The sequence below is a fragment of the Zeus faber genome, assembly GCF_960531495.2.
Source record: "Zeus faber genome assembly, chromosome: 16".
Taxonomy (NCBI): Eukaryota; Metazoa; Chordata; class Actinopteri; order Zeiformes; family Zeidae; genus Zeus; species Zeus faber.
The window spans coordinates 8,113,090-8,136,658 of record NC_137202.1 but is presented as its reverse complement, the minus strand read 5'-3'; the positions used below and the strand labels follow the sequence as shown (position 1 = coordinate 8,136,658).

Genomic DNA, 23,569 nt, shown 5'->3' with positions numbered 1-23,569 from the left:
ACCCCTCCCAGTGAGCGGTGCCATGCAGGTGCTCGAAAGCCATCTTCATCCTCTTCGTCAGGCTGGTGCCCTCTGTGGCGCGCACACACACACACACACACACACACACACACACACACACACACACACACACACACACACACACACACACACACACACACACACACACACACACACACACACACACACACACACTTACTTTATGAAACATTCAGATTATTACAACCTTGGCTATAAATCTGACACTTCATCTGAATTTCAACTGAGTTCACATGAGGCCGCTGAAGTAAAGCCCTTAGAAAAAAAGGAATGTAACGCTGGGGAAGAAACGTGTGTGAAGGACACACACACACACACACACACACACACACACACTCACACACACACACACACACACATACACACACACACACACACACACACACACACACACAGGCTCTCCTCCGTTTGTTCGCAGCGGCTCATTAGCAGCTTCCGGCCCGAGAGGCTGCTCACTAACTCACACACCTGAACAACAAAGAAACACCGCCGGCTTTTTAAAGCTGTGATTATAATTAGCAGCATGCACTGCAATTTAGCTCCAATTTAGAAGACATGGTTGGTAAAGCTGCCGTGAAAACAAACAATTTCTGTCGTTCGTCAGATTTGTTTGGAAGTTAGAAAGCGTCCCGTTTGATTCTGGATCATAAGAAGATTGGTGGCCAATTTGGTGGTTGGAACTGTTTTTAAGTAACTACAAGAGCAGAGCCCTACAGAAATGTATTTAAGTCACCTATTTGACCAAGATGATAAAAATCCTAAATAAAGGCACAATTAAACTTTTTTTTTTTTTTTTTACTAAGAAAGTATAGTGGCAGTGCCGGTGCTTGACAATGCCTCTTCGTCCGCCACAAGTATATACTGTATACACTGTATATACATATATGTAAAAAGTGTATATTCAAAATATATTATACAATTAATTCAGAGTAAATCTTATTTATTTATTCACACATTAATAAACAATGTCGATAAGCTTCTTCAACTGGTGTTCTGCTTTTCTTGGCCAGCGCCCACTTGAGAAGGAGATTCAATTTCAATGTAACCTACCTTGGTAAAATAAAGGTTAAACGTGGAGTGTGTAGAATTTACGGAACGGGCTTGGCAGAAATGGAATATAATATTCACAAGTATGTTTTAATTAATGTATAAGCCGATGTTGGCGTTACCTTAGAGCGAGCCGTTTTTATCTATATAGGCAGCGGGTACGCTTCTACAGAGGAGCCATGTTGCACCGCCATGTTTCTATAGTAGGCCAGAACAGACAATCCATAGACTGGCTCCAGAGAAGGCCTTTCACATTTTACACGTGGCCACCGTGTCTTCCACAGAGGCCGCATGTTGCACTGCTATAGGGAGGGGTATTCAGTTGGTTGCCATCTGCTATCTCACATGCCACAAAATGTACTTACTGCACCTTTAAATATAAATAAATAAATAAATATCCTCATCTGTTGGCAGGCAGTTGGAGCGCAGTGGCCCCCGGGCCACGAGTTGGCCACCACTGGTTTATCTACTACACAAACAACCCTGAAAGAACAACAACAAATATTTGACTGTTCACTCTGATCATCACAGATTGTCCAATTCTCTTACCAAAGTTGCCCTCGTTGTACGGGTCAACGACGTCTGAAGGGGTCACGTTAGGAACAAAACACTTATGCAATAACTTCTGAATGTGATCACAAAGTATTTAAAACTGTTTTTAAGTTTAAAAGACAAATCTTGAGACAGAGACGGACAAAAAGGATACATTTGAAGTGACGTGCATCGACTGGGAAGGCGTTTGGCGGCAGGATGCGACTCGCCGGCGGCTGCGGAAACAACGTGGTATAGGTTATTACACATACACGCACGCACGCACGCACACACACACACATTATATTTACACCGACAGTCAATAGCCCCTGCCAAAGCAGTTTCATTTATCTTGTGTATCGAACAAATTGTGTTGTTTTTTTTACTTGTTTTTAAGACTGTTCAGCTATTTTTTTAGGGTTAGGGTCTGTCTGTCTGTACAACAATGCACAAACCCGTACCAAGTCAAATTCCTTGTTTGTGAAAATGTGACCCACTGCAGAAAAACCCGCTATCTTGCGCATTTCTAAAATCGCCAGGAGCAGCCAAATAAGTTGAAAAAACCTTTCTTGAAGGAAAATTCTATTTTTCCAGATTCATGTCCCTTTGTCTTTTTTTTTAATCTCTCATCGTATTTTCAAAATTGAGTTTGATTTGTAAATAGTAGAAAAATGTTAAAATGTGTAGTTAAATATTCCCGTTAGATTTCATGTGGAAACAAATATCACTTATCAAGACACTGAACAGCGCTCAACAACGCCAATCTAGTGTTTCCTTTAAAGCGACCATCCCGGTGAAGATAATTCCTCCACATTCCATGTGATGTGAAGTCACAATGTCAAACCGTTTTGATAGAATTCAACCTTTTAATTGTACTACTTTCACACACACGGAGCCATTGGTGTTTTGGTCCTACTTGTCTGTGAAAACGTTCTTCTCCGTATCGTTATGGATTACACAAAGCGGGTGGCGGAAGCTCTGAACCATATCTCGGACCTCAATCTGAATGAATCGGTGGAGATCAAACTCAGTGAAAGCAGCTAGTTCTGGACTACATTTTCTGCAATGAGAGTCAGTTCTCCGACAGCGAGGCTGAACACGACAGCGCTGCTGAATCTGATATTATCCCGGACTTGGAGAACATTTCAAACAGCGGATTTCCACCTGAATGTGATGATGAAATGGAATATTTTCAAGAAGCACCAGAGGAGACCGACGATTTGCCCGTTGATGACATGATGAAGTCCGTTGAGGTTGGTGATTTGCAGATTATGAACAAGGAGTAATGCACAAGATTCTCAAACTTACCTGAAAATGCAGCCAGGGGCAAAAACAAAATGTGACCCACCGCATACTTTAGGGTCATTTGGCGGCTTTCAACTTTTTTTTTTTTTTTTTTTAATTTGAAAGTAGAAAATCAGAGCTTCCAAACAAAGTGTGCCTGGTGCAAATCAAGCAAATGTTTTTAAAGCTATGACTTGTTAATGGCAGGGGTGTGGCAAACTGTGATTCTGAGATAATCACGTTCAAATTTTTACCCAGTCTTGCTTCATTCGCCAGCTCCCAGAATGCAAATGGTGTTGGTGGACAAACAAAGCCTCATGGCTAATTAACATACTGCTGAATGGGCCAATCATGAACAGCGTTGAACAGTGTCAACAACCCACAACTAATTTTGTTTTTAAAAAAGCTTTCATTTAACAGTAAGAATATACATGTTTTATAAAAGTGGAACTATTTTGGAGTTTTAAAGTATGGACAACACCACAAAATGTAGAGCCTATTAATAATATCAGTCTCAGAAAATGTGAAATCTGAAAATCTGTCACCAACCTCAACGGACTTCATCGCGTCATCAACTTCTTCCGTTGTAACAATAATGGGCGTATCGTCGGTCTCCTCCGGTGGTTCTTGAAAATATTCCGTTTCATCGTCACATTCAGGTCGAAATCCGCTGTTTGAAATGTTCTTCATGTCCGGGATACTATCAGATTCAGCATCGCTGTCAGAGAACTGACTATCATCGCGGAAAATGGAGTCCAGTACGCGCTGCTAACACTGACTTGGATCTATCGCACTGGTCAGATTCAGGTCCAAGATATGATTCAGAGCTTCTGCCATCGCTCGCGTAATCCATTACGATACGGAGAAGAAAGTTTTCACAGAGAAGTGAGACCGACACCCCTGTGGTGCGCTTTGACTGTCTTTTTGCGGAGGTGATGTAGGTGCGTGACGCGAAGGGTTTTTCTTCTTCGCCGTTTCACAACAGTGGCTCCGTGTGTGTAAGAGTAGTATGATTTAAAGGTTGAATTCTATCAAAACGGTTTCACATTGTGACTTCATATCACATGGAATATGGAGGAATGAGCTTCACCTGGACGCTCGCATTAAAGGAAACAATCGATCGGCGTTGTTCAGCGCTGTTCAGCGACTTGGTAAGTGAACCATGTTTCCCCATGTAATCTAACGGGAATATTTAACTCCACGGTTTAACATTTTTCTACTATTTATAAATTAAACTCAGTTTTGAAAATACGTTGAGTAATAAAAAAAAAACACAAAGGAACACGAATCTGTAAAAATCTCATTTTCCTTTAAGAAAGGTTTTTTCCAACTTATTTGGCTGCTCCTGGCGATTTTAGAAATGCGCGAGATGGCGGGTTTTGCTGCAGTGGGTCACAAATGAAAAGAGGCTCACACAGGCTTTCAGAGTATAACTGTGGTAGGGTTGGGGTTAGCCAACATAATAACTCCAAGAACTTAGGAGATATTTGGCATACGCACATTTATATATTAAATGACACACCGAGGCTGATTTTCCAAGACTCATTGATAGACTCTACATTTTGTTGTGTTGTCCGTACTTTTAAACTTCTAAATAATTCCACTTTTATAAAACATGTTTATTCTTACTGTTAAATAAAAGCTTTTTTAACAACAAAAATTGTTGTGTGTTGATGACGCTGTTCAACATTCCCTCAAAACACAAGAACAAAGCAGAAATTGCCCCATTCAGCAGGGTGTCAAGTCCCCATTCAGCAGGATGTTAAGTAGCCCAGTGATGACTAGCTAGGCTCTGTTGGTCCGCCAACTCATTTGAATTCTGGGAGCAGGGTGAATGAACCAAATATGGGGAAAAACTTTGAAGGTGACCATCTCAGAAACAAGGTTTGCCACACCCTTGTCATTAACAAGTCAGAGCTTTAAAAATATTTGCTCGGATTGCACAAGTGACACCTTGTTTGGAAGCTCTGATTCTCTACTTTCAAATGATGTGAATTTTTTTCTGAAAGCCGCCAAATGACCCGAAAGTATGCGGTGGGTCACAAATGTACTTGGCCAAATGCACAGATTCCAAATTCATATTCTTGAATTTGAATAAAGTGTTATCTTATATACCATCTGCTTAAAAAAAAAATCTCAATAGTAAAACATGGGGTTAGTTATTGAAATAGTGCAAGAACATGACATGACAAATGTTCAGAAGCCCACCCCACCCCCAAGAAAGAAAGAAACACGAAAAGGAAAAACACATTGTGTAATTGATTGAAAAGCCAGAGTTAAAAGGGAGGCAGCAGGAAGGCGAATAATTGCCAGTGCTGACGCCAGGTAAACATATCTGGCCAACACAGATTAATTGACTCAACTCACCACTTTGATGACTCTGCTTTGATCCTCCTTCCCCTTGCCACCTTTGGTCTCCTTTTTGTTGTCACCTTCAACTGCAACAAACAGGATGCTGAATTAATGTGTGCGTGTGCTCGTCTGGCACCAGACTTTGCATCAGCGGTGGTATTGTGAGACGACGGAAGGAATGAGTGTAAGAAAAAGTTACTTGCCCATTCCATAGATCATAGATCGCAGATGCTTGGGGGTCATTATACTTGAACCATATAGTAACATTTAATACAGTTTCAGACCTTTTTAAAACAGATTGCAACTACATCTTTCTTATTCAATAAAGTACTGTTGGTAAGTACTATATATTTGGTTGAGGGCAGAGGTCAGTATTAGGTAGAGAGAGGGAAGGTTATGAACTAGATGTTTCTATGGACTTTTATTATAACAGCTTCCTTTATAGTAGGTTAGATAAGAAGGTAATGATTAGGAACAGGAATAAATCTGATCAGTACTTACTTTCCACAAAACTTCAGACAGGTAAGTACAACAATTTTTTTGAATTTCTCTATTCGGGTAAGTATGAAGGTGAGCAAAAACCATTAGGTTATTGGTAGGCTTAGGGGGCCTTAGAACATCAGAAATATTGATTTATTCAGTGGTAGCAGCAGTGGTCTGGGTCCAACGTAAAACACTAACACACTTCCATTGTACCCACACTGACCACTCCTCATCCTGACAAAAAAAAAAAAATTTTTTAGTAAAATGAAATTCAGTGGAGGCCTGTTTCATGCAAAGCACTGTGTGGAATAACAAATAGCCCTTTCAAAAGTGGCTTGAGGCAGTACATCTTCTTGACACAATGGTAAACTGTAGATGTCAAAATTATGGTAATGCCAATCCCTACGTGAGGGAAAGGAAATCTCACGTTGTTTCCAGAGTCATTGTTAGCTGCGGTCTGGGAGATGTGCGATAAGATGCGAGGTTTCGGTGCCTCCCTCCTGGGACCTTGTCACACAAGTGTACGTAGCCGTGTGATACACAGCGACAAAAGACCCTGAGGCCCACGTGTGCACGCAGGCACACACTTTTTTTTTAACAGTAACCTTTGTAAATCCAAATTTATGTAAATTATTTAACCTTTAAAAAAGGCAAAGGAGTCTGCAAAATTGAATACATTGCTGCCCTATTCCTTCTGCCCCCCCTTTCTTTAAATCAGCACAGACTTTTTTTTTGTGTGAAGACAATTGTTTTCCAAATCTGCCAATTCCAAGTTTTAAAGCTGTTTATTACTTACTATTATTTTGAGTGTATACATTTGTAACACAAACAAAAAAAAAAAAATCTGGATCACAAAACTGGACAAGGGATAAAACCAGGTTAGCTTTTGTGATATAAAAGCAGAGCAAGTCTGCTTTGATTGACTTAAAATGTTAATCAAATATGCTAAAGCCTGCCTCTAGTAAAGTAGATCTCAGCATTAATCTGCCTTTGCAGGAGCCATGAAACAAGCCACAGAGAGTAGCTTATGTGAGCGAAGTAAGCCCTAGCGTTCTGGGACACTGGCAGGATGTGATATTACCTCCCTCTCTCTGAGCAAATTCTATTTCTACACATGGCTGCCTGGAGATCTAACATTTCTGGTGTTATAATCCTATGAGTTAGGGTATGAGCCGTTGTGAGAAAATGACTAGGCCTTTGTAGCAGACCAAGGGGTGTGGTCAAGCAGCAGGTGATGGCAGCATGGCTCCTTTCCCGCCGCCGCCAAGCTTCCTCGAGTTGGCCAAATCAGCAGTGATTGGTCCAACTCGGGGCAGGGAGCTTTTTTTTAATGTTTGTGTGTCTTGCAGAGGGGTTTGCCGACGGGCTCGTCAGCCGACCAGTAGCCTAATCGAAACGCCATCCCTCCTGCGTCCAAATTCTTTATTCCTTACTTGTATTTTTGTTCAACTTTATAAAAAAATCTCTCGCCATGTTGGCCAACCACCACCAGAAAGTCTCCCTTCCTAGACCCCTACCTGTGGGCAGAGACTCCCACAGCCTTGTGCAAAAGCAAAACGTAAGATCAAATGTCATCGCATGGTTCAGCATTTACATCCCAGATTTTAAGACTGCATTTCCCATAAGCTCTGCTGCTGCTTTAACCCCCTGGAAGTGTGTGTATTTGTTTTGAGAAGAGAAGATGAGAGAAAAAAATAGCTGTTACCTATCGCAGGGACTTACGATCTATTACTCAAGGGACTGATCATCAGATCAAGTAATCCAATCGAAACGTTCTGCATTCACGCCTGGTGGAGGAAGGGGCGATGCCGCGCTTTCCTCCTGCCCCTGATATTGCGCCTCGACTTCCACTTCCTCCTCTTTGCTTACTTTGCGAAAGAAGAATCTACAACATGACACTCATATTTACACGCTTGCTTCAACTCTCAGATCCAACTTGTGTGAGTCGGTGTGAATCAACGACTCGAGTACCGTTCGGTTAGGCAGTATATTCTATTGGCAGCATGCCGAGGCGGCGCTCCTGGAGGAGTGCTGGCCTCCACTCAGAGGCCGAGACGGAGACGTCAGACACGGACGAGTCGGACGAGGAGTAGAGTCTCTCTGAAGCTGCTGGAGGCCGAGCTCCTGGAGGTCTCCCGCATCAAGCAAGAAATTTGGACCTTCCCACCGCAGCAGTCCCGGACACGGCTGTGTCAATGGCGGATGTGGAATTACACGCCAGAGCCCCCTGCTAGGACGCTCTGAGCATCCTTCTCTTCTGCGAGGTCCACGCAGAGCTGGCAAAGGGCTAGGAAAATCCCAGTTCGGTGCACGCACTGGTGAGGGGGTTTGAGGCCTACTGCTGTGTGGACCAGGCCCAGCAGCTTGAATACCTGAGCTTCCCCCCCTGTGAAGGATCCGTTGCTGGCTGCCTTGCCCTGGGACAGGGCTTTGGCTTGGGGAAGAAACCCACGCTCCCGACCAAGGCGGCCAAGCGGCAGGCAGTGGTGGCCGAAAAGGCCTACTTGGTGTATGGGCAGGTGGCCCACGGCATAACCACGCAGGCCCTACTCCAGCGCTACAAGGCCAAACTGCTGGAAGAGCTCACCGGCCGCGTTGGATGAGGGAACCATGGTGGAGCTTTACCCGATGTGTGGCCCAAGCTACCGGGCGTCGCATGGGAGCCTGCGTGGCTCTGAACCTGACCATCTGGTTGGGCCTAACCGGACTCCAGGACCAGGATAAGGCGTCGCTGCTCGACGCCCCGGTGTCTCCCGCCGGAACCTTTGTTTAGACCATGGGCCTCATGTTAGCCAGGTTGAAGGAGAAGAAGAAGAGCCGGGAGGCTCTTCAGTTCTGGATCCCCAGCACGGCCCCCTCCCAGTGAGGCAGTAGATGTGCAGCGGAGGCGAAGCAGCAGAGACGGCAAGGGGGCTTCCGTCCCTCTCCACCTCCTTGTACAGATCAGACCAGTGGGTCCATGGGTTAGATGTGCTGGTGTGTGCCCAATCAATTGCACGCTACACCAGTGCGATCACGGAACACCCTGGCTCGAAACGCGGACCTCATGAACCTGACGACTGGTTTGTGAAATTAGATATGAAAGATGCAAACTTTCACATCTCCATTCAACCCCAGTACAGGAAGTACCTAGGCTTTGCCTTTCAGGGGCACTACCGTTTGGTCTCTCTCTAGCCCCACGGGTCACAAAATGTGTAGAAGCGGCAATAGCAACGCTATGCTAGCAGGGGGTGAGAGTGTACACCTATCTGGACGCAGTAGAAGTCCACAGGACGCATTGGCGCAGTGTACGGGCGTAGTGGGGTGCAGGTGCAGCGTCCATGCTTCCCATTAAATCCACTGTTGCAAATCCACCCGCCACATGAGGCATGCGGGATCGGAGCGGAGCAGCAAAGCATTTCTCTATTTTTGGGCATATTTTTTTTTCTACTGCGCGCAGCTATGCAGCCTTTTCAATTGAAACATGAGATAAAAAATAAACCCCCCGGGATGGCTCTGTCCCTCTTTATTATGAACTTCTTTACTCGCACCAGTAAAGTGTTGGGGCGAAGGGCTCTTTTGTATGAATCGAGTCTCACTTGGTGATGAGCTGTATTTTTTTTTTTTGTCAAGTTTTACAGTTTTATGTTGTGGTGTTTGTTTAAGTTATGGTTAATGTTAATGCTGTTCACGTCTGTTAATGTTAATGATTTTATAAAATGTATAAAATGATCTACCTTTCCTATAAATATTCATGAATAATTTCATGTATGCTTTACCACCACACGACCCTCTTTAACAAAGCCGACGATACTTCTCCCTGCAACGATCGCGCTGTGTCTGAAGTTTACCGTGCGTTGCACTGTAAGCACTGTTTTTAATCCTCCTTTTGCTGTGGACTATGTAGTAATAACAATTATAATAATAGTGATAATGAACACTAATTTGGACTCAACCGATGAGGAAGAGTTCACAACATGTACCTCATGAATATTCATATCTTGTCCAGAAAATAAATCCTTTTGCAGTACAAAATACACATTTAGGAACACAATTAGTGCTTTAAATGCTTACAGTTGTACACTTTCTTCAATGAGATAATGTTGAATGTGTTTATCAGAAATATTATCTGAATCATTAATTTATAAAAATATTGGAAAATTTAAATTCATCCTGCTCACTATCCTAGCATTTCTGTCACATCCCCCCTATTCTGTAACTTCTAGACACTACCATTTCCTGCATTTGTTTTTTAACAATGATAGTTTTTAAGAAAGTGGCCCATCACAAGGGGACAGCAATACCCAGTGTGTATGGCGGGGTCCTCCCAGCCATTTGCATTCTGGGAATTTTTGTTTTCTGGAAGCACCCCGCTCCGCCGCTTCCCGCTACCCCCTACCAGTTCCGCAATATCTTTAAGAGCTTCTGCCACCCTCTTCTCGTAATCCATAACACGGAGATGATGTTTTCACAGAGAAGTGAAATGTCTTGCTTTGAAGACGCAGTGTACTCATTCACTAGTCCAAACACTCTCTAACCTTCTTTTATCAAAATGGTTTCACATTCTTACTTCACATCACTTGGAATATCAAAGGATGATCTTGATCTACATGTTTACACCAAAGGGAACCGTAAGATCGCTGTTTGTTCAACAATGTGTTGATAAGTAACTCAAATAATGCTGATGGAACACGTAGCATCAACTTTTTAATATTTATCTAATATTTAGAAATCAAACTCAGTTTTGAAAGTATATTGACAGATAGAAAACAACTTGAGGAATATAAATCTGCTATACCCACATTATGGACCAAAAAATATATAGACTAACTACATTAAGACCATTTATATCAGTGGTGGATCAAACCAGTCAGACACTTAGAGGAAAAGAAAACACCTTATACATGTATAACTGCAAAGAGCCATATCCTAACTGAACACACACACACACACACCAAGTGCATTTAAACAATATATAGTAATTCTGGCCATGTGCGCAATACTTCCTTGCCCTCGTCATGATGTTAAGATGATCCGTGGTTAAAATTTCTTAACATTCTGTTCCAGTTCCAGCCAAACTAAATGTTTTGTATTAGTTGTACTTATTGATTAAAATTGTAATGATCCGGGGTTAGATCTGATTGGAAGTTTGATACAAAATCATGATAACCATGACAATTAACTATTTTTCTTGTGAGCTGAAAAGGTATTTGTTGTGGTTGTGTTCCATTTTCAGCTCTGTTTGGCCACATCTGACCTAGATTGCAGATACCAGATGTGTAGAATCCGGGTGACTTGTTGCTATAGCAACACACAACATTGGATGAAATATTGGGTAAAATCGCATTCCACACCAAATTATATACTCATTAATACAACTTGATCAAGTGCCATGGAAACAAATTCACTTATTTTGCAAAGTTAAAATAAAATTAAAGTGGTTGTCTATGGTGGGTGGATTGGATAGTGTGGCAGACGAGGCAGCGTTGTTAAGCCACAGGCCGCAGGTGACATTGACTTCTTTCCGCTGCGGTGCAGCTGTACCGGGTTCTCCCTAATCAGCCCAGCGCTGATTGGTCACCGGGCTGGGAGAGTTTTCTTATGTGTTGCTTTTTCTTGCAGTGGGGAACGCGTAGTGCAGGACGCTGAAAAGGCCGCGGACCAGACCGCAACCAAGGAGAAACTCTGACACTGATTAATCCCTTTATTTTATGTTCCTGTTTTGGCCAGCGAGCCTTTGTTTCAAATTGTTAAGACTCACTGTTAAGGCGCCCCACTACCAGAAAGACTCTACAAATCCCAGAATTCCAATTCGATTCTCTGAAATTTGCCTTCCTCTGATCGACAGATTTCTCTTGGTCACCTGAACACACAGGCTGTGTACTGGAGATGTGATGCGATGGACAATTCTTTGCCTTTCATTTCATTCACCAGTGAATTTCACACAAAGCAACTATAATGAATATATTTATTTGTGTGTTGTCAGAGTAACTAGTATTTTGCTCCACTTATGTGGACAGTATTGGATTAAAAGACCTTCAAAGGAAAATACAAAGGTCTTTCTTTTATGCCATATCACATTCAGTTCATGTGCTTAATATTGACTGTTCTTATCATTTACAGAGACTTTTGGATCATTTTGGATTTGGCAAATTAGTTTATCCGATTGTTGGTTTAAGCTCCCTATAATAAAAAGGTGGACATCTTATTATTCTCTGGGTTCATTTCAAAATTAAGGGTGAAGACTCAAAGAACGTAGTGAATAATGTACTTTCATATAATCAAAGGTAAAAATGCACTGACCATCAGTAGAAGGAGATTAGAGGAAATGTTTGAGTAAACTGTTATAGAAGTATTAGTATTTTAGAAGCGTTGTGCCTGGGTGAAGGTAGGGGAAAAATCAGGTCAAACAAAAATGTGGCACAGTTAAAGCTTAGTTTTAGAAGCTGCCAGAATAATCTCATGGCCGACAGCCAAGCAATTTTGGATGCGCATTTGCACTGACAAATTTTCGGAGCTTCCAATCAACGCACGTGTAATAAGCGCTCAGTCACCGGGGTTTTTGAGTGTGTATACTGTATGTGTACTTATGTGTTACAAGTGGATTTATTTGTATTGTGAAGAATATTTAGCAGTCCTTGTTGTTACAGATTACAAACTGCAGCTTTATCCATGAAGGTGGATAAAGCTGGATTAAGGTCCAACATGTCTGCTCTTACAGTCTCACTTGCTAGAATGTAAGAAATACATGGTGAGTTTGTTGTGAAGATAATAAAGTACTTTATTAATCCCCCAAAGAGAAAAGATAATTTTTATTTTACTTTTTCCCCCCATTTAAAAAAAAAAAAATTAATTCACCACAATTCAAATAGTTTTAAATTTGTAGATTGTAATAAATAAAAAGGCTTCTCAAGTCTTCTTTGGCCCGTGATGTTTTACCTAATTCAGAACTTGAGTTCTTACTATGCCCTAAGCTGTCTCCAGACAGCTTCACTGAAGAAAGCCGAAAGCCCTAACAACCTCAACTTGGCTCTGACAGTGATCTGTGATTGCACTAGGGCACCCATCATGAGGCCCACCCCCTATTATATATACTGGGTCATCGCCTGTCATACTTATTTTGCTATCCAGCTCTCTGTTGTGGATGCAAGACCTCTATAACAGAAAAAAAAACAATGAGAGAATGATGTCGGCTCAAGACCTTAAGACATGGGCAGGCTGGAGTGGCGGGACTTCCACACAGCCCAGCGGGGCACAGAGGAGGAGGAGTGGGAAGTGAGAAGAGCCATGTTAGGACGCACCAGCGGCTGGTCACAAACCGTCCCAGGGGCCTTTCCACAAGGAGCTGCTGCGCCTCCTCGAGCAAGCAGTGGCTATGGGATCCTCCACAGGGAATGTGGGGATCCCTCCACAGAAGACCCGCTCCCCCATCCAGGCATTCAACCAGCGGTCAACCCTGGACTGCTGCGCCATCGAGCCGGAGTTGGGCTACCTAGGTGACCTCTACACGCATCCAGTACACACTGAGGTGGTGTATTTTTGCCCAGTGGTGTGAACAGCGGGGAAACGTCCCCTCCAATATTGCAGCTCCTGCAGGAATTCTTCGCTGAGGGGAAAGAGGCCACTACACGAAAGGTCTATTTGGCAGCTATTTCTGCATGTCATGTGGGCTTTGACGGCTTAACATCAGGCAGTCTCTGGTAGCATCTCGCTTTATGGTGGGTGTGGGGTGCCTATGCCAAGCCAGGGCATCTCTAATCCCTTCTTGGGACTTATTGGTAGTTTTGCGGGGGTCTGTCGGGGCCTTCTTTTGAGCCTCTACACACCCCAGAGCTGGTAGGCCTCTTTAGGGTCCCTGAAGGTGTTTAAACGACCTCAGCAAAATATATAGCTTTTCTGACTGACCACTTTCTTACATGGTACAAGACGAAGAACCGTGCATTCCATCGCAAAATCATCTTCATGCATGACAATGCACCATCTCATGCTGTAAAGAACTCATGGTGTGGCCCCCATCCTCCCCTGACCTCAACCCTATTGAGAACCTTTGGAGCATCCTCAAACAAAAGATCTATGAGGGTTGGAGGCAGTTTGCATCAAAACAGCAGCTCTAGGAGGCTATTCTGACATCCTGCAAAGAAATTCAAGCAGAAACTCTCCAAAAACTCACAAGTTCAATGGATGCCAGAATTGTGAAGGTGATATCAAAGAAGGGCTCCTATGTTAACATGTACCTTGGCCTGTTAAAATGTTTTTGATTTAAATAGCTTTTGATTTCAGTAAATATGACCTCCTAATGCTGCAAATTCAACAAATGACCATTTTCAGTTCTTTACAACCTATAAAACGTTTTGAGGGCTGGCTTTTCCTATAGGCGAGATAGGGATATGCCTAGAGCGCCATCCCAAGCTAAGAATGGGTGCGGAGAGGGAGCGATTGGGAAGCACTTTGGGCACAGATCTCCCACTCCGACGGTACAGATGATGCATGCACCAGCAATTTGTGTGCCAGTAATGAAGTGCCCGGGATTGGTGCGCCAAAACAGTGTGTTTTTATTTTAGATGTTTGTGATATTTAGTTACATTTTACGACTCATGCATCTCCCCCCTAGAGGGGGAGGAGGTCTTACGGCACATTCTACTAGGGGTGTGGCTACCTTGTGGCCGTTGCTATGAGCGTTTCGATAGAGGTGGTGTCTGGTGCAGCTTCCTGGGCTGCCCCACACACGTTCACCAGATTCTACAGTCTCGGCTTGATGACGCAGGCGGTTTTGACAGCTGCCAGGTGTTAGCCTACCTACAGAGTTACGCTATATGGTTGAGAGTGGTTACGGCCAGGTGATACAAGCTCAGTTGTATGCGGAATCCCCAACCATGAGAGTGTTAATATAATTTCGGGTGCTAATATAATTTCGGGTGCTAATATAATTTGCCTTTGCACCTGATGAATGGGTTCTTATATGCTTGGATTGGGGTTTGAGGTAACATCTGCGAGTTGGTCCTTGGAATGGACTGCCTGTAACCTGGGTTCTATGTCTCTGTTTTTGGAGGCTTGCATAACACATTGGTTCTGACCTCAGAGTGATGGTTGGGGATATACAGTATGGCATCGTAAAAACTTGAGTTCCACACGAAGTTAAACGTTTGAGTTGTACTACAACCCTGGTTTTACGAATGAAGAACGAGAGTTCTTCCGGTGGCCTCACTGACCAGCTCGCTTAAGAGCTGAATAATGAAGTTGAGACTTGGTTGGTATAAAAGGGCCTTTAGCTTTATTCAGTGGAGCTGTCTGGAGACAGCTTAAGGCATAGTAAGAACTCTCGTTCTTCATTCTTAAAACCAGGGTTGTGGGACAACCCAAACTTTTTTAGGTCGCAAAACTCTCACAATAGCAATTATGTTGTGACAAATGTCTTATTTTTTTCTATTTTATTATTATTTTGGAGCCAGCGCAACTCATTGTATGCATTATAATTCACATTTAGGACAACAAGCGACAGACTTAGACCAAAAAGGAATCTTTCTTAATCTACTTTCTAAATTGAAATTACTGGACAATATTTGTCGATATATCCCACATTGCATAGCATAGTATTATTGATGGACAATCAATATTGTATTGGATTATATAGAAATTGTTACACATTTGAAACCAATTTAACTATCTTAAATGAAAACATACAGTATATATATCAATCAAATATCAAAATATTATATCTTAGATATGTCCCATGACCATGTACAGGATGCATTGCATATGAAGTGACCCCCACATTGGGGGGAGTGACCCCAAGGTTGTGTGTGTGTGGTACCTTTGCTCGCCTCCGAAGGCCTGCGCATGCGTGCGTGGAGGACTTGGACGGAGAAGTCTCTGGACACAGAGCCGAGCCCACCCCCCCGCAGGAAGGTCAGTGCTTCCAGAGGAAGATCCAGAAGCCACCGGTCTGCGAGCACCACCACATTGCCAGCCGGCTCCTCTTTATCTAGATTTTTTTTTTTTTAATTAACACACAGCAGAATCATTTTTTAAATACAGGTAGTCCTCACTTAACCTGTTTAACATCCTTTCGGACTTACAACCAGCTCTCTGACCAGTCTGTATCGTGCGCTGTACTGCGGCGTGCGCACTGTTTGCACGGGGTCTCAGCGTCAAGCATCTCAGCGTGCATCACCATTCTCATTGTCAGTCTCATAGTCTCAGTATTCACTACACTAGCGTTCCCAATGGCACGCTCCCTTACCGTGAAATAACACGGGTCCTCGCTTATCGACCAATTCGCTTAACGGCCTGGTCCAAGGAACGGAACTTGGTCGTTAAGTGAGGAGTACCTACACTTAAATTTCCATCGTCTGCAGTTTCTTCACAGACAGTTGCTATTAATTGCCTCTTTCTATTAAAATATTTGTGCTGGTCTGCAAGACAACCGTTATTAAACTTTTTCTTGGGAAGGACCCTCTTGATCCTCTTGAAGGACCCCACTTCACCTACCTGTTGGAACTTTACCCGATCCCTTCTCTTTCTCCTCCTTTTCTTTCGGTTTGCTTGGATCGGGAGCAGACATCTGCGGGGCCTCATGCCTGTGGGGGGAGTTGGGGGTTGTGTAAGGATCAGAACCAGGCCCTGGGAGGACGCTCGTGACTCCGATTACAAACCATAAAGGCAACACAAGACATGTTGTTCTTTGGGGAGTACACGTCTTATAGATTGAGCACGCTTTCAAGTCAAAGACAAAAATAATGACTCAAGTACTGACCTAACAACACACTGAGAGAGTCTCTGTTTCTGAGTCACAGTTTTATACACATATCTGAACCCAATAACACCGACCTCGCACTGGCATTCCATGGCCCAGTTCAGGGTAATAAAAATCCATTGCTCTGTTTCTTTGCTCCTCCCTTCTCCAGAACATTCTCTTAGCTGCCCTTGTTAAACAATTTTTCATATTACATTTATATAATAACAGATTTTAATATATATATATATATATATATATATATATATATATATATATACATACACACACACACTGTGCATACAGTATAAATATATACAATTAATAATCAATATAATTATAGATTATTATCATTATTAGGGGTACTGCAATTATGACTGCTATATGTACCATCAGTACTATTATACTTATTATTTGTAGAGTAGTAGTAACACTATTGCTGTTAGTATTATCATGCCATTATAATGCCATTATTCCTCACTATTATATGGCTAGCACACTATTGCTGTATAGTATATGTTCTGTTTAAAGATATCTTTTCTGTAATTTTATTTTTATCTTTTTTTTGAGAGGTAATAAAGTCTAATATTATCTTATCTTGTATATGTAAATGCCACAAAAAATAACCTGTTTGGATGAGTAACGATGGTATTCCAAAGCTCAAATATCTCCTGACATCTAAGTATTAAGGTTTAGTTTGTTGTCCTGACTGTAAGCGAACTGGATGAAAAACTCTCCCAAAGCCTTTGTTGTTTGTAGTTTGAAAGATTAGGTGATAATCTGACCCACATCACAAACCTGAAGGAGCAGAAGTCAATCTGCGAAAGGACAGGGCGCAAGTAGCTCTCCATGTCCTGCACTACACCAGCGAAGAGAGTGTCCAGCTTTCGGTCGCTACTGTCCTGTCCAGAGGGAGTGGGGAGAGGTAATGAGACCTTTTACTTCAGTATGTCAGTGTATGTCAGTACCCTGACATAAAACTACCTGTACTCTTATAAAATGTAAGTGTACCATATTCACATTTCTCCTTAAGTAAAAGTATATAAGTACATTGGTACCTTGAGTTACAAGCGCACTAACATACTAGTTTTCCGAGTTACGCGCCGTCGTTCCGTCGATTTTTTGTATTGATTTGCGAGAAGAAATGTGAGTTACGAGGAGCGAGCTTCAGGTGCCGCCGCTGGTGGGCGTGGCGAGCGAATGCGGCCACCATCCCGCGTCTCACTCCTTCACTTCACGTGGTTACCTGAGCGTGGAAGCATCGCTTTTGTGTTTTGTCCTCGCGATTTTTGCTTTTTGTGCAGTTATTTTGCCAAATTTTTTTTTTTCGAAGCATGGGTCCAAAAAAAGTAAGTGCTGAGAAGAAGAAGCGGATGATGTCCATTGACATGCAAGTGCAAAATAATAGAAAAACATGAGTGAGGTGTGCGTGTGATGGAATTGGCGAGGCAGTACAGGCGTAGTACTTCTACGATATGTACCATACTGAAGCAAAAGGAGACGATAAAGGCTATTACGCCAGGCAAGGGCGTTAAAATAATGTCTAAGCTGCGGACCGCTGTCTATGTATATGGGGTGTTTTTTGGGGGGCTGGAACGGATTAATGGCATTTCAATTAATTTCAATGGGGAAAATTGATTTGCTCTATGAGCAGATTGAATTACGAGCTCTGTCACGGAACGAATTAAACTCGTAAGTCAAAGTACCACTGTACATAATCAATAAATTTACTTTATGTATCAAAAGAAAAATTACAGGCTATAAGATGGCCTGACGTGCAACTGTTTCACACCCATACACATGAGAGTATGTGTGTGTACGTACAAAACCCTCGCAGCGGAATAATAATAATAATAATAATAATTATAGCTGCAGGCAGCAATACACGGGATCCAGTTTATTCCTTTTAGATACGTATTTGTTTTTTGCTTTCTGTGAAATGCATCACAAGTTACAAAAGTTACAAACATGGCGGACTTAGGTCTGGAGCAATCAACGTAGACTTACGTCTGCATGTTTCCCTTCTGCTGTTCAGTTTAAATATGTATTACCATATCACAGCTTCTATTTTTCTGAAGCCTCGCTGGATCATGAACGCATCACTCACTTGTACGTTCGAGTAGACTCGAATTGACGTGGTCACAAGTTTTTGTGGACTACTGATTTTCGTATTTTTCATTTATCCGGAAAAGTAATGGGGACCACGGAGATAAAATATCAATCAAACAAATCCACAGTCATCTACCAGGTAAGAAAGTACATAAATATAAATGTAAACGCATAGTTTGTAATCCCTAACCACTACAGAGCCTGGGAGTCTACACCGCACACTGGACACGATGCCAACGTACATTCTGAATCAGAACCTCCATATTTATAGTAAAGAGTATGATGATATCATAAAGCATCTTACTGTAAATCTCATCTCGTTCATTTTGTTCACGAATAGTGGCATGTCATTTGAGCACGACCAGCTGAATACTTTGGGTCAAATTTGTTTGGTTTTTCACTCATTTCTGCTCCGTATGTGGATCGATTTGGATGAAATGTAACCACGAGATGTTTGTGACATACCGGTTCAAACGAGACGCTAACCCCGTTTGTAGCTTCTGCTGTTCTTCTGTTTCAAATAGTTTTACATAAAAACATTTGAGAATTTTTCCAGAAAAATAACAATAGCCCTGTGGGCTGGACCCCTAATAATAATAATAATAATAATAATAATAATAATAATAATAGAATCTGATAGGGGGGGTGTCAACAATAGCAAAACATTTTAAAACAAATCAATAAATAAATCAATAAATAAATAAATCAATCAATGAATACATTAAAGAAAAACCTACAAGGTGTATTGGAGGGTGAGGGACTTGGCTAGCTTCGTCGTTGTTGGGACGACTGGTTAGATTGGACGCCTGGAGGAGGGAGCGTCTGGTCTCATGGCCAAAGGCCTCGTTCCGCTCCCGCAACGCCTGGAGAGCCCTCAGGCTGACGGGAACCTTGGTCACCCTGGAGCACGTCAGCATGCCTACACACACACACAGACACACACACACACACACACACACACACACACTTGTAATTGGACCCTCTGAGAAGCAGCCGTCCCTCCGCCTGCTCTACTTCTCTCCTCTTTCTCTCCCAGTGTTTGCTATTTCTCATCCTTGTGTTTTTGTTTATTTTTGTAGTTTGTCCTCATGCTCCGGGTCCAGATGCTAATTCTTTTTATTTTCTTCCCCCATTCTCTCATGCCTTATTTTTTCTTTATCAGGCCGGTCCCAGGAAAGGTCATTTGAGGAGGTAATATGGTAATGCAGCTGTGAACGTAACATTTGTGTGTTCGAGGTTGAAAGCTGCGATTTCTCAATTCAGTACTGCCAGCAAAGAGGTAAACTCTGAGAAACTCTTTATCTTACTTTATATCTCTCCCTCTTTTCTCTCCTCATCTTCATTAAGCCATTAAGCCAGGCGTGTTCATTTCCCCGCATTCCGTTCAATGCGTGGATGGCAATGCAGAGTGCAATGCTTTGTGTCAAATAAATGCCATAAAATCCTTTCGCCAGACATTTGACGAACCAATTATATGGAAGCCAGGTCATGCATGTGGGAGCCCAATACTGACTCATATTTAATGTTGAATGGTATATCTGCCACGCAGGTTAAAGTTATATGAATAAAATATACATTTATCACCTGTAGACTTTCCTTTTGGAGTATCTGCAGCATGGGACTTCTCGTAGAAGGCTCCATATAGGTGTGACCTTTATAGATAAAAACATAATAAAAATAAGATGATATTTTCAGGTGTATTTTAAGAGGTTGACAGAACAGTGCAAGCAAAAAAGAGATAAAAGTAAAGCAGTTACTGACTATAACAGTTACTTCACCGTGCTGCTATACAAACTATGTATCACTATGAATAAATTACAAATGCAAAAGATTCTGAAATGCATTAGTGAAGCTTCTTTGAATTCCAGAGGCCAACACACTTCAGGCCCTTCCCCTCCACAACATGGCTTAAACCTAATCTGACACACGACGACACAATCTTGCGTTGTTCATAGTTAAAAAAAAAAAAAAAAAAAGATCTTTAGAGTGTGTGCAACATACAGTACAGAGTACAGCGTGTACAGACAGTACCTGTCCCCGGTGTGCTGCAGCAGCAGGATGCTCATGCTGGACGGCAGCTCTCCCAGGAAACTCAAATGGTTCGGGTCGACAGTCAGATGGCTGAATACCTGAGGAGAAGAACAATGAATTAGACAAGAAGATCAGTGTACTAAAAGGGTTTAATAAAAGTCGACATAATGGAACCAATTTAAAACAATTTGCTTCAAGCCAAGCTAGGTTGGTTTGAAAGTAAAGCAACGCAAGGCTGAAGTGGGGATTAGCTGGCTCCTGTGGAATTTCTCTCTGTAATGTAGCTTAGACATCGGCTATGTCGGTCATTACAATTTGCGAAATGGCAGAGGAAACCATCTGCACTCATTGATTAATTGATTCGGCTACGGTGTGAGAAGTTTTTTTGTTTTCCAAAGTTAGTTTCGGTCTCTTGCGCTCGAGAGAAAACAGGAATGATTCCACATCATCAAATAGGGACTGCACTCAATCACTAATGACAGCCCGCAATAAATCACAAAAGTTTGTGGATGTGTGTGTGTGTGTGTGTGTGTTTTCGTAGCCCCATGCCTTGGACATGCTGAAGAGCAAATCCTCGGCTCCCCTCAGTGCGCTGCCGGGATTCTGGTCCTCGTGGGATCGCAGCAGGTTCCTGCGCAGGCCGAGCAGCGCCGAGAGCTGCAGGGCGCCCGTGTCGGCGAAGGCTGGTCTGAGGACCTCGGCAAACATCGCGGCGCTGCAGCAGGTCTGGGAAGATGAAGGAGGAAGAGATTGAGAAGGCAAAATCGGGAACAGGACAGTAGAATAATTTCAACGCAGAGGGATGGGGTTTTATCACACGCGATTATTAAATACTGTGGGGCTTTTTATTTCCCAACTTCCATAAAAAACTCTCGTTGTTGCCGTTTGTGGGATTCAACCTCATGGCGGCTTGGGTCATTTTAAGGCTCCAAAGAAAATCACATACGGCACACTTGAACACCAAATAATTCATATCAAAGTACACACATGCCGGTACCTGGTAGAGTGCTAGGTATTGGCCGGCGCTGGCGGGGTCGCGCTGGCCGTGGCACTCCAGCATCTGGAGGCAGGCTTCGGCTAGGACGGAGGAGGGCAGCTGGTGCTGGAGACACAGAACCACAGCACGAGCCAGGAGCTCGCTGGCCTGGGCCAGGAGCTGCCGGGCCGCACGGTGCCGGCTCTGCACACATGCGCACACGCACACACAACAAAAAATATATCTCTCTTTGCATGTTTTTTTTTTTTTTTATGTGGACAGTTGATCTCTCATTGTTGACTTTTCAACATGAGGAATATCTGAGAGTATTACTTTGGGAGAGTTTGAACATGTGAAGCGGGCCTGGGTATCAACAGTGGTGGAAAGTAATGAAGTATACAGTATATACTCTGTTACTGTATTTAAACAAGTAAAGATACTTGAAAATTGTACCTAAGTATATTCAGTTTTTGAGATTTCTACACTACATTTCAAATAAAATATCTATACTTTTTACTCTACGACATTTCTAACACAGTCCCACTACTTCAGTTAAAAAATATGAATCTAGTTTATCAGTGATTCATTAGGTTCATAATATCCTTGGGAATCACTATGACAACACCTATACTATAATTTTCTAAATTATAATCAGGATCTGCATGAGCACTTTTTTGCAGAAAAAAAAAAGCACAGTAGCACTTTATGAAATATTATAGTCTATGTTACACTTTAGCTAAATTTAAAAGCAACTCCTTATATACTTTTACTTCAGTAGAAATGTCAATGTGGAACTTTCGCTTTCACTAGACTCATTTTGTTTCGGGGTTTTGTACTTTTTCACTTTTCACAAAAAGTCTCAGTACTTCTGGACCTTACTCAGATCAGAGCCCAGCGAGGTGTTCTGCACATACCTGCAGCTCAGCACTCTTGGCAGAGAGTGCCCTCTTCTCTGTTTGGCTCTTCCTCCCTAAATCCTCATCTGAAAAAACAGCTTTACTGTGCTCCTCCACGTGCAGCACCCCCAGCACCTCCTCCTGCCGGCAGGGGAATAGTAGAAGATGACATGAATTTTATTTGTTTGCAATCCCCCTGTGATCACGGAGCATGAAGACGTTGAGCTGCTCTGCTTTCTGACAAAGCCAGCCAACAGCAAAAAACAAACAAACAACATGATGCATTCCAGTTTATTTTACCCTGGAATGGGATGCTTGTGTGTACCAGATTTTGTGTTAGGATTTTTAATTGACGGCCTAATGGATTACAGTTTGTTGGACAAATGGAACAGCAAAGAAAGAAATGGCGGCCTTATAGCACCTAGAGTATATAATCATTGAGTGTGTATCGGAATATCCAGTAGGCTTTACATTTGCCAAAATGTATTCTAAATTACGGGTCAAAAAAACGCTAACTAATTGGCTAACACAACCGCTGGTATGTACATGTCTACACCTGAAGTTCTGTGCCCATAGGTGTGCAGGTCTGTATGTGTAATTTTAAAGTTGAATTGCCTGGTAATGGCCGTCCCAGAAGTGCGAGCGGGGGAGGGGGTCCCTCTGTGCGGCCAGCAGCCGTAGGCATTTCCCCATCAGGGTCGAGCGGCGAGTGCAGACCTCCGGACTGAGGGAGGACAGGGAGCCCAGCGCAGCCAGCTGACCGAGTGCCACCTGCCCCAGCGTCCGTCCCGCTCTGAACCACTCCTGGACGCACAAAGACAAGTCGTGGCATTATGATGTCGCCATGTTATGATACTCAATTTTTGTAGTTGAAAAGGTATGACATAAAGACATTTGGAAACTGAAATATCATATGGAGTTTTCATTTGAAAACTATGTTGTGGTGTAGGGATGGTGTGGTTTGAGCAGCCACACCTGCCCTGGGTATAGGTTATTGGGGGCCCAGTATCAGAGTGGCTGCCTACCTGTTGCTCGTTGGTTGGTCTAACGAGCAACAGGTAAAACCCCCATCCCCACACACACTCAGGAGAGGAGCCCTAGTCATGACAC

The 23,569-nt window shown here is 42.8% G+C and overlaps 1 protein-coding gene across 1 annotated transcript in view; it reads right to left on the bottom strand.

Annotated features, from left to right (window-relative positions):
• Positions 1-268: 268 nt before the first annotated feature.
• Positions 269-23,569, bottom strand: part of cfap46 (cilia and flagella associated protein 46) — a gene marked incomplete at both ends in the record, with an annotated part of 104,039 nt that continues 80,738 nt past the window's right edge. The window contains 15 exons of the mRNA XM_080017044.1: positions 269-294; positions 1,636-1,668; positions 1,793-1,853; positions 5,269-5,339; positions 7,254-7,276; positions 7,951-8,170; positions 15,527-15,697; positions 16,204-16,292; positions 17,246-17,349; positions 19,294-19,456; positions 20,588-20,685; positions 21,137-21,313; positions 21,585-21,767; positions 22,478-22,600; positions 23,075-23,263. Of these exons, the coding sequence (XP_079873170.1) occupies positions 269-294; positions 1,636-1,668; positions 1,793-1,853; positions 5,269-5,339; positions 7,254-7,276; positions 7,951-8,170; positions 15,527-15,697; positions 16,204-16,292; positions 17,246-17,349; positions 19,294-19,456; positions 20,588-20,685; positions 21,137-21,313; positions 21,585-21,767; positions 22,478-22,600; positions 23,075-23,263 (1,731 nt within the window). The remainder of the gene's footprint in view (positions 295-1,635; positions 1,669-1,792; positions 1,854-5,268; positions 5,340-7,253; positions 7,277-7,950; positions 8,171-15,526; positions 15,698-16,203; positions 16,293-17,245; positions 17,350-19,293; positions 19,457-20,587; positions 20,686-21,136; positions 21,314-21,584; positions 21,768-22,477; positions 22,601-23,074; positions 23,264-23,569) is intronic.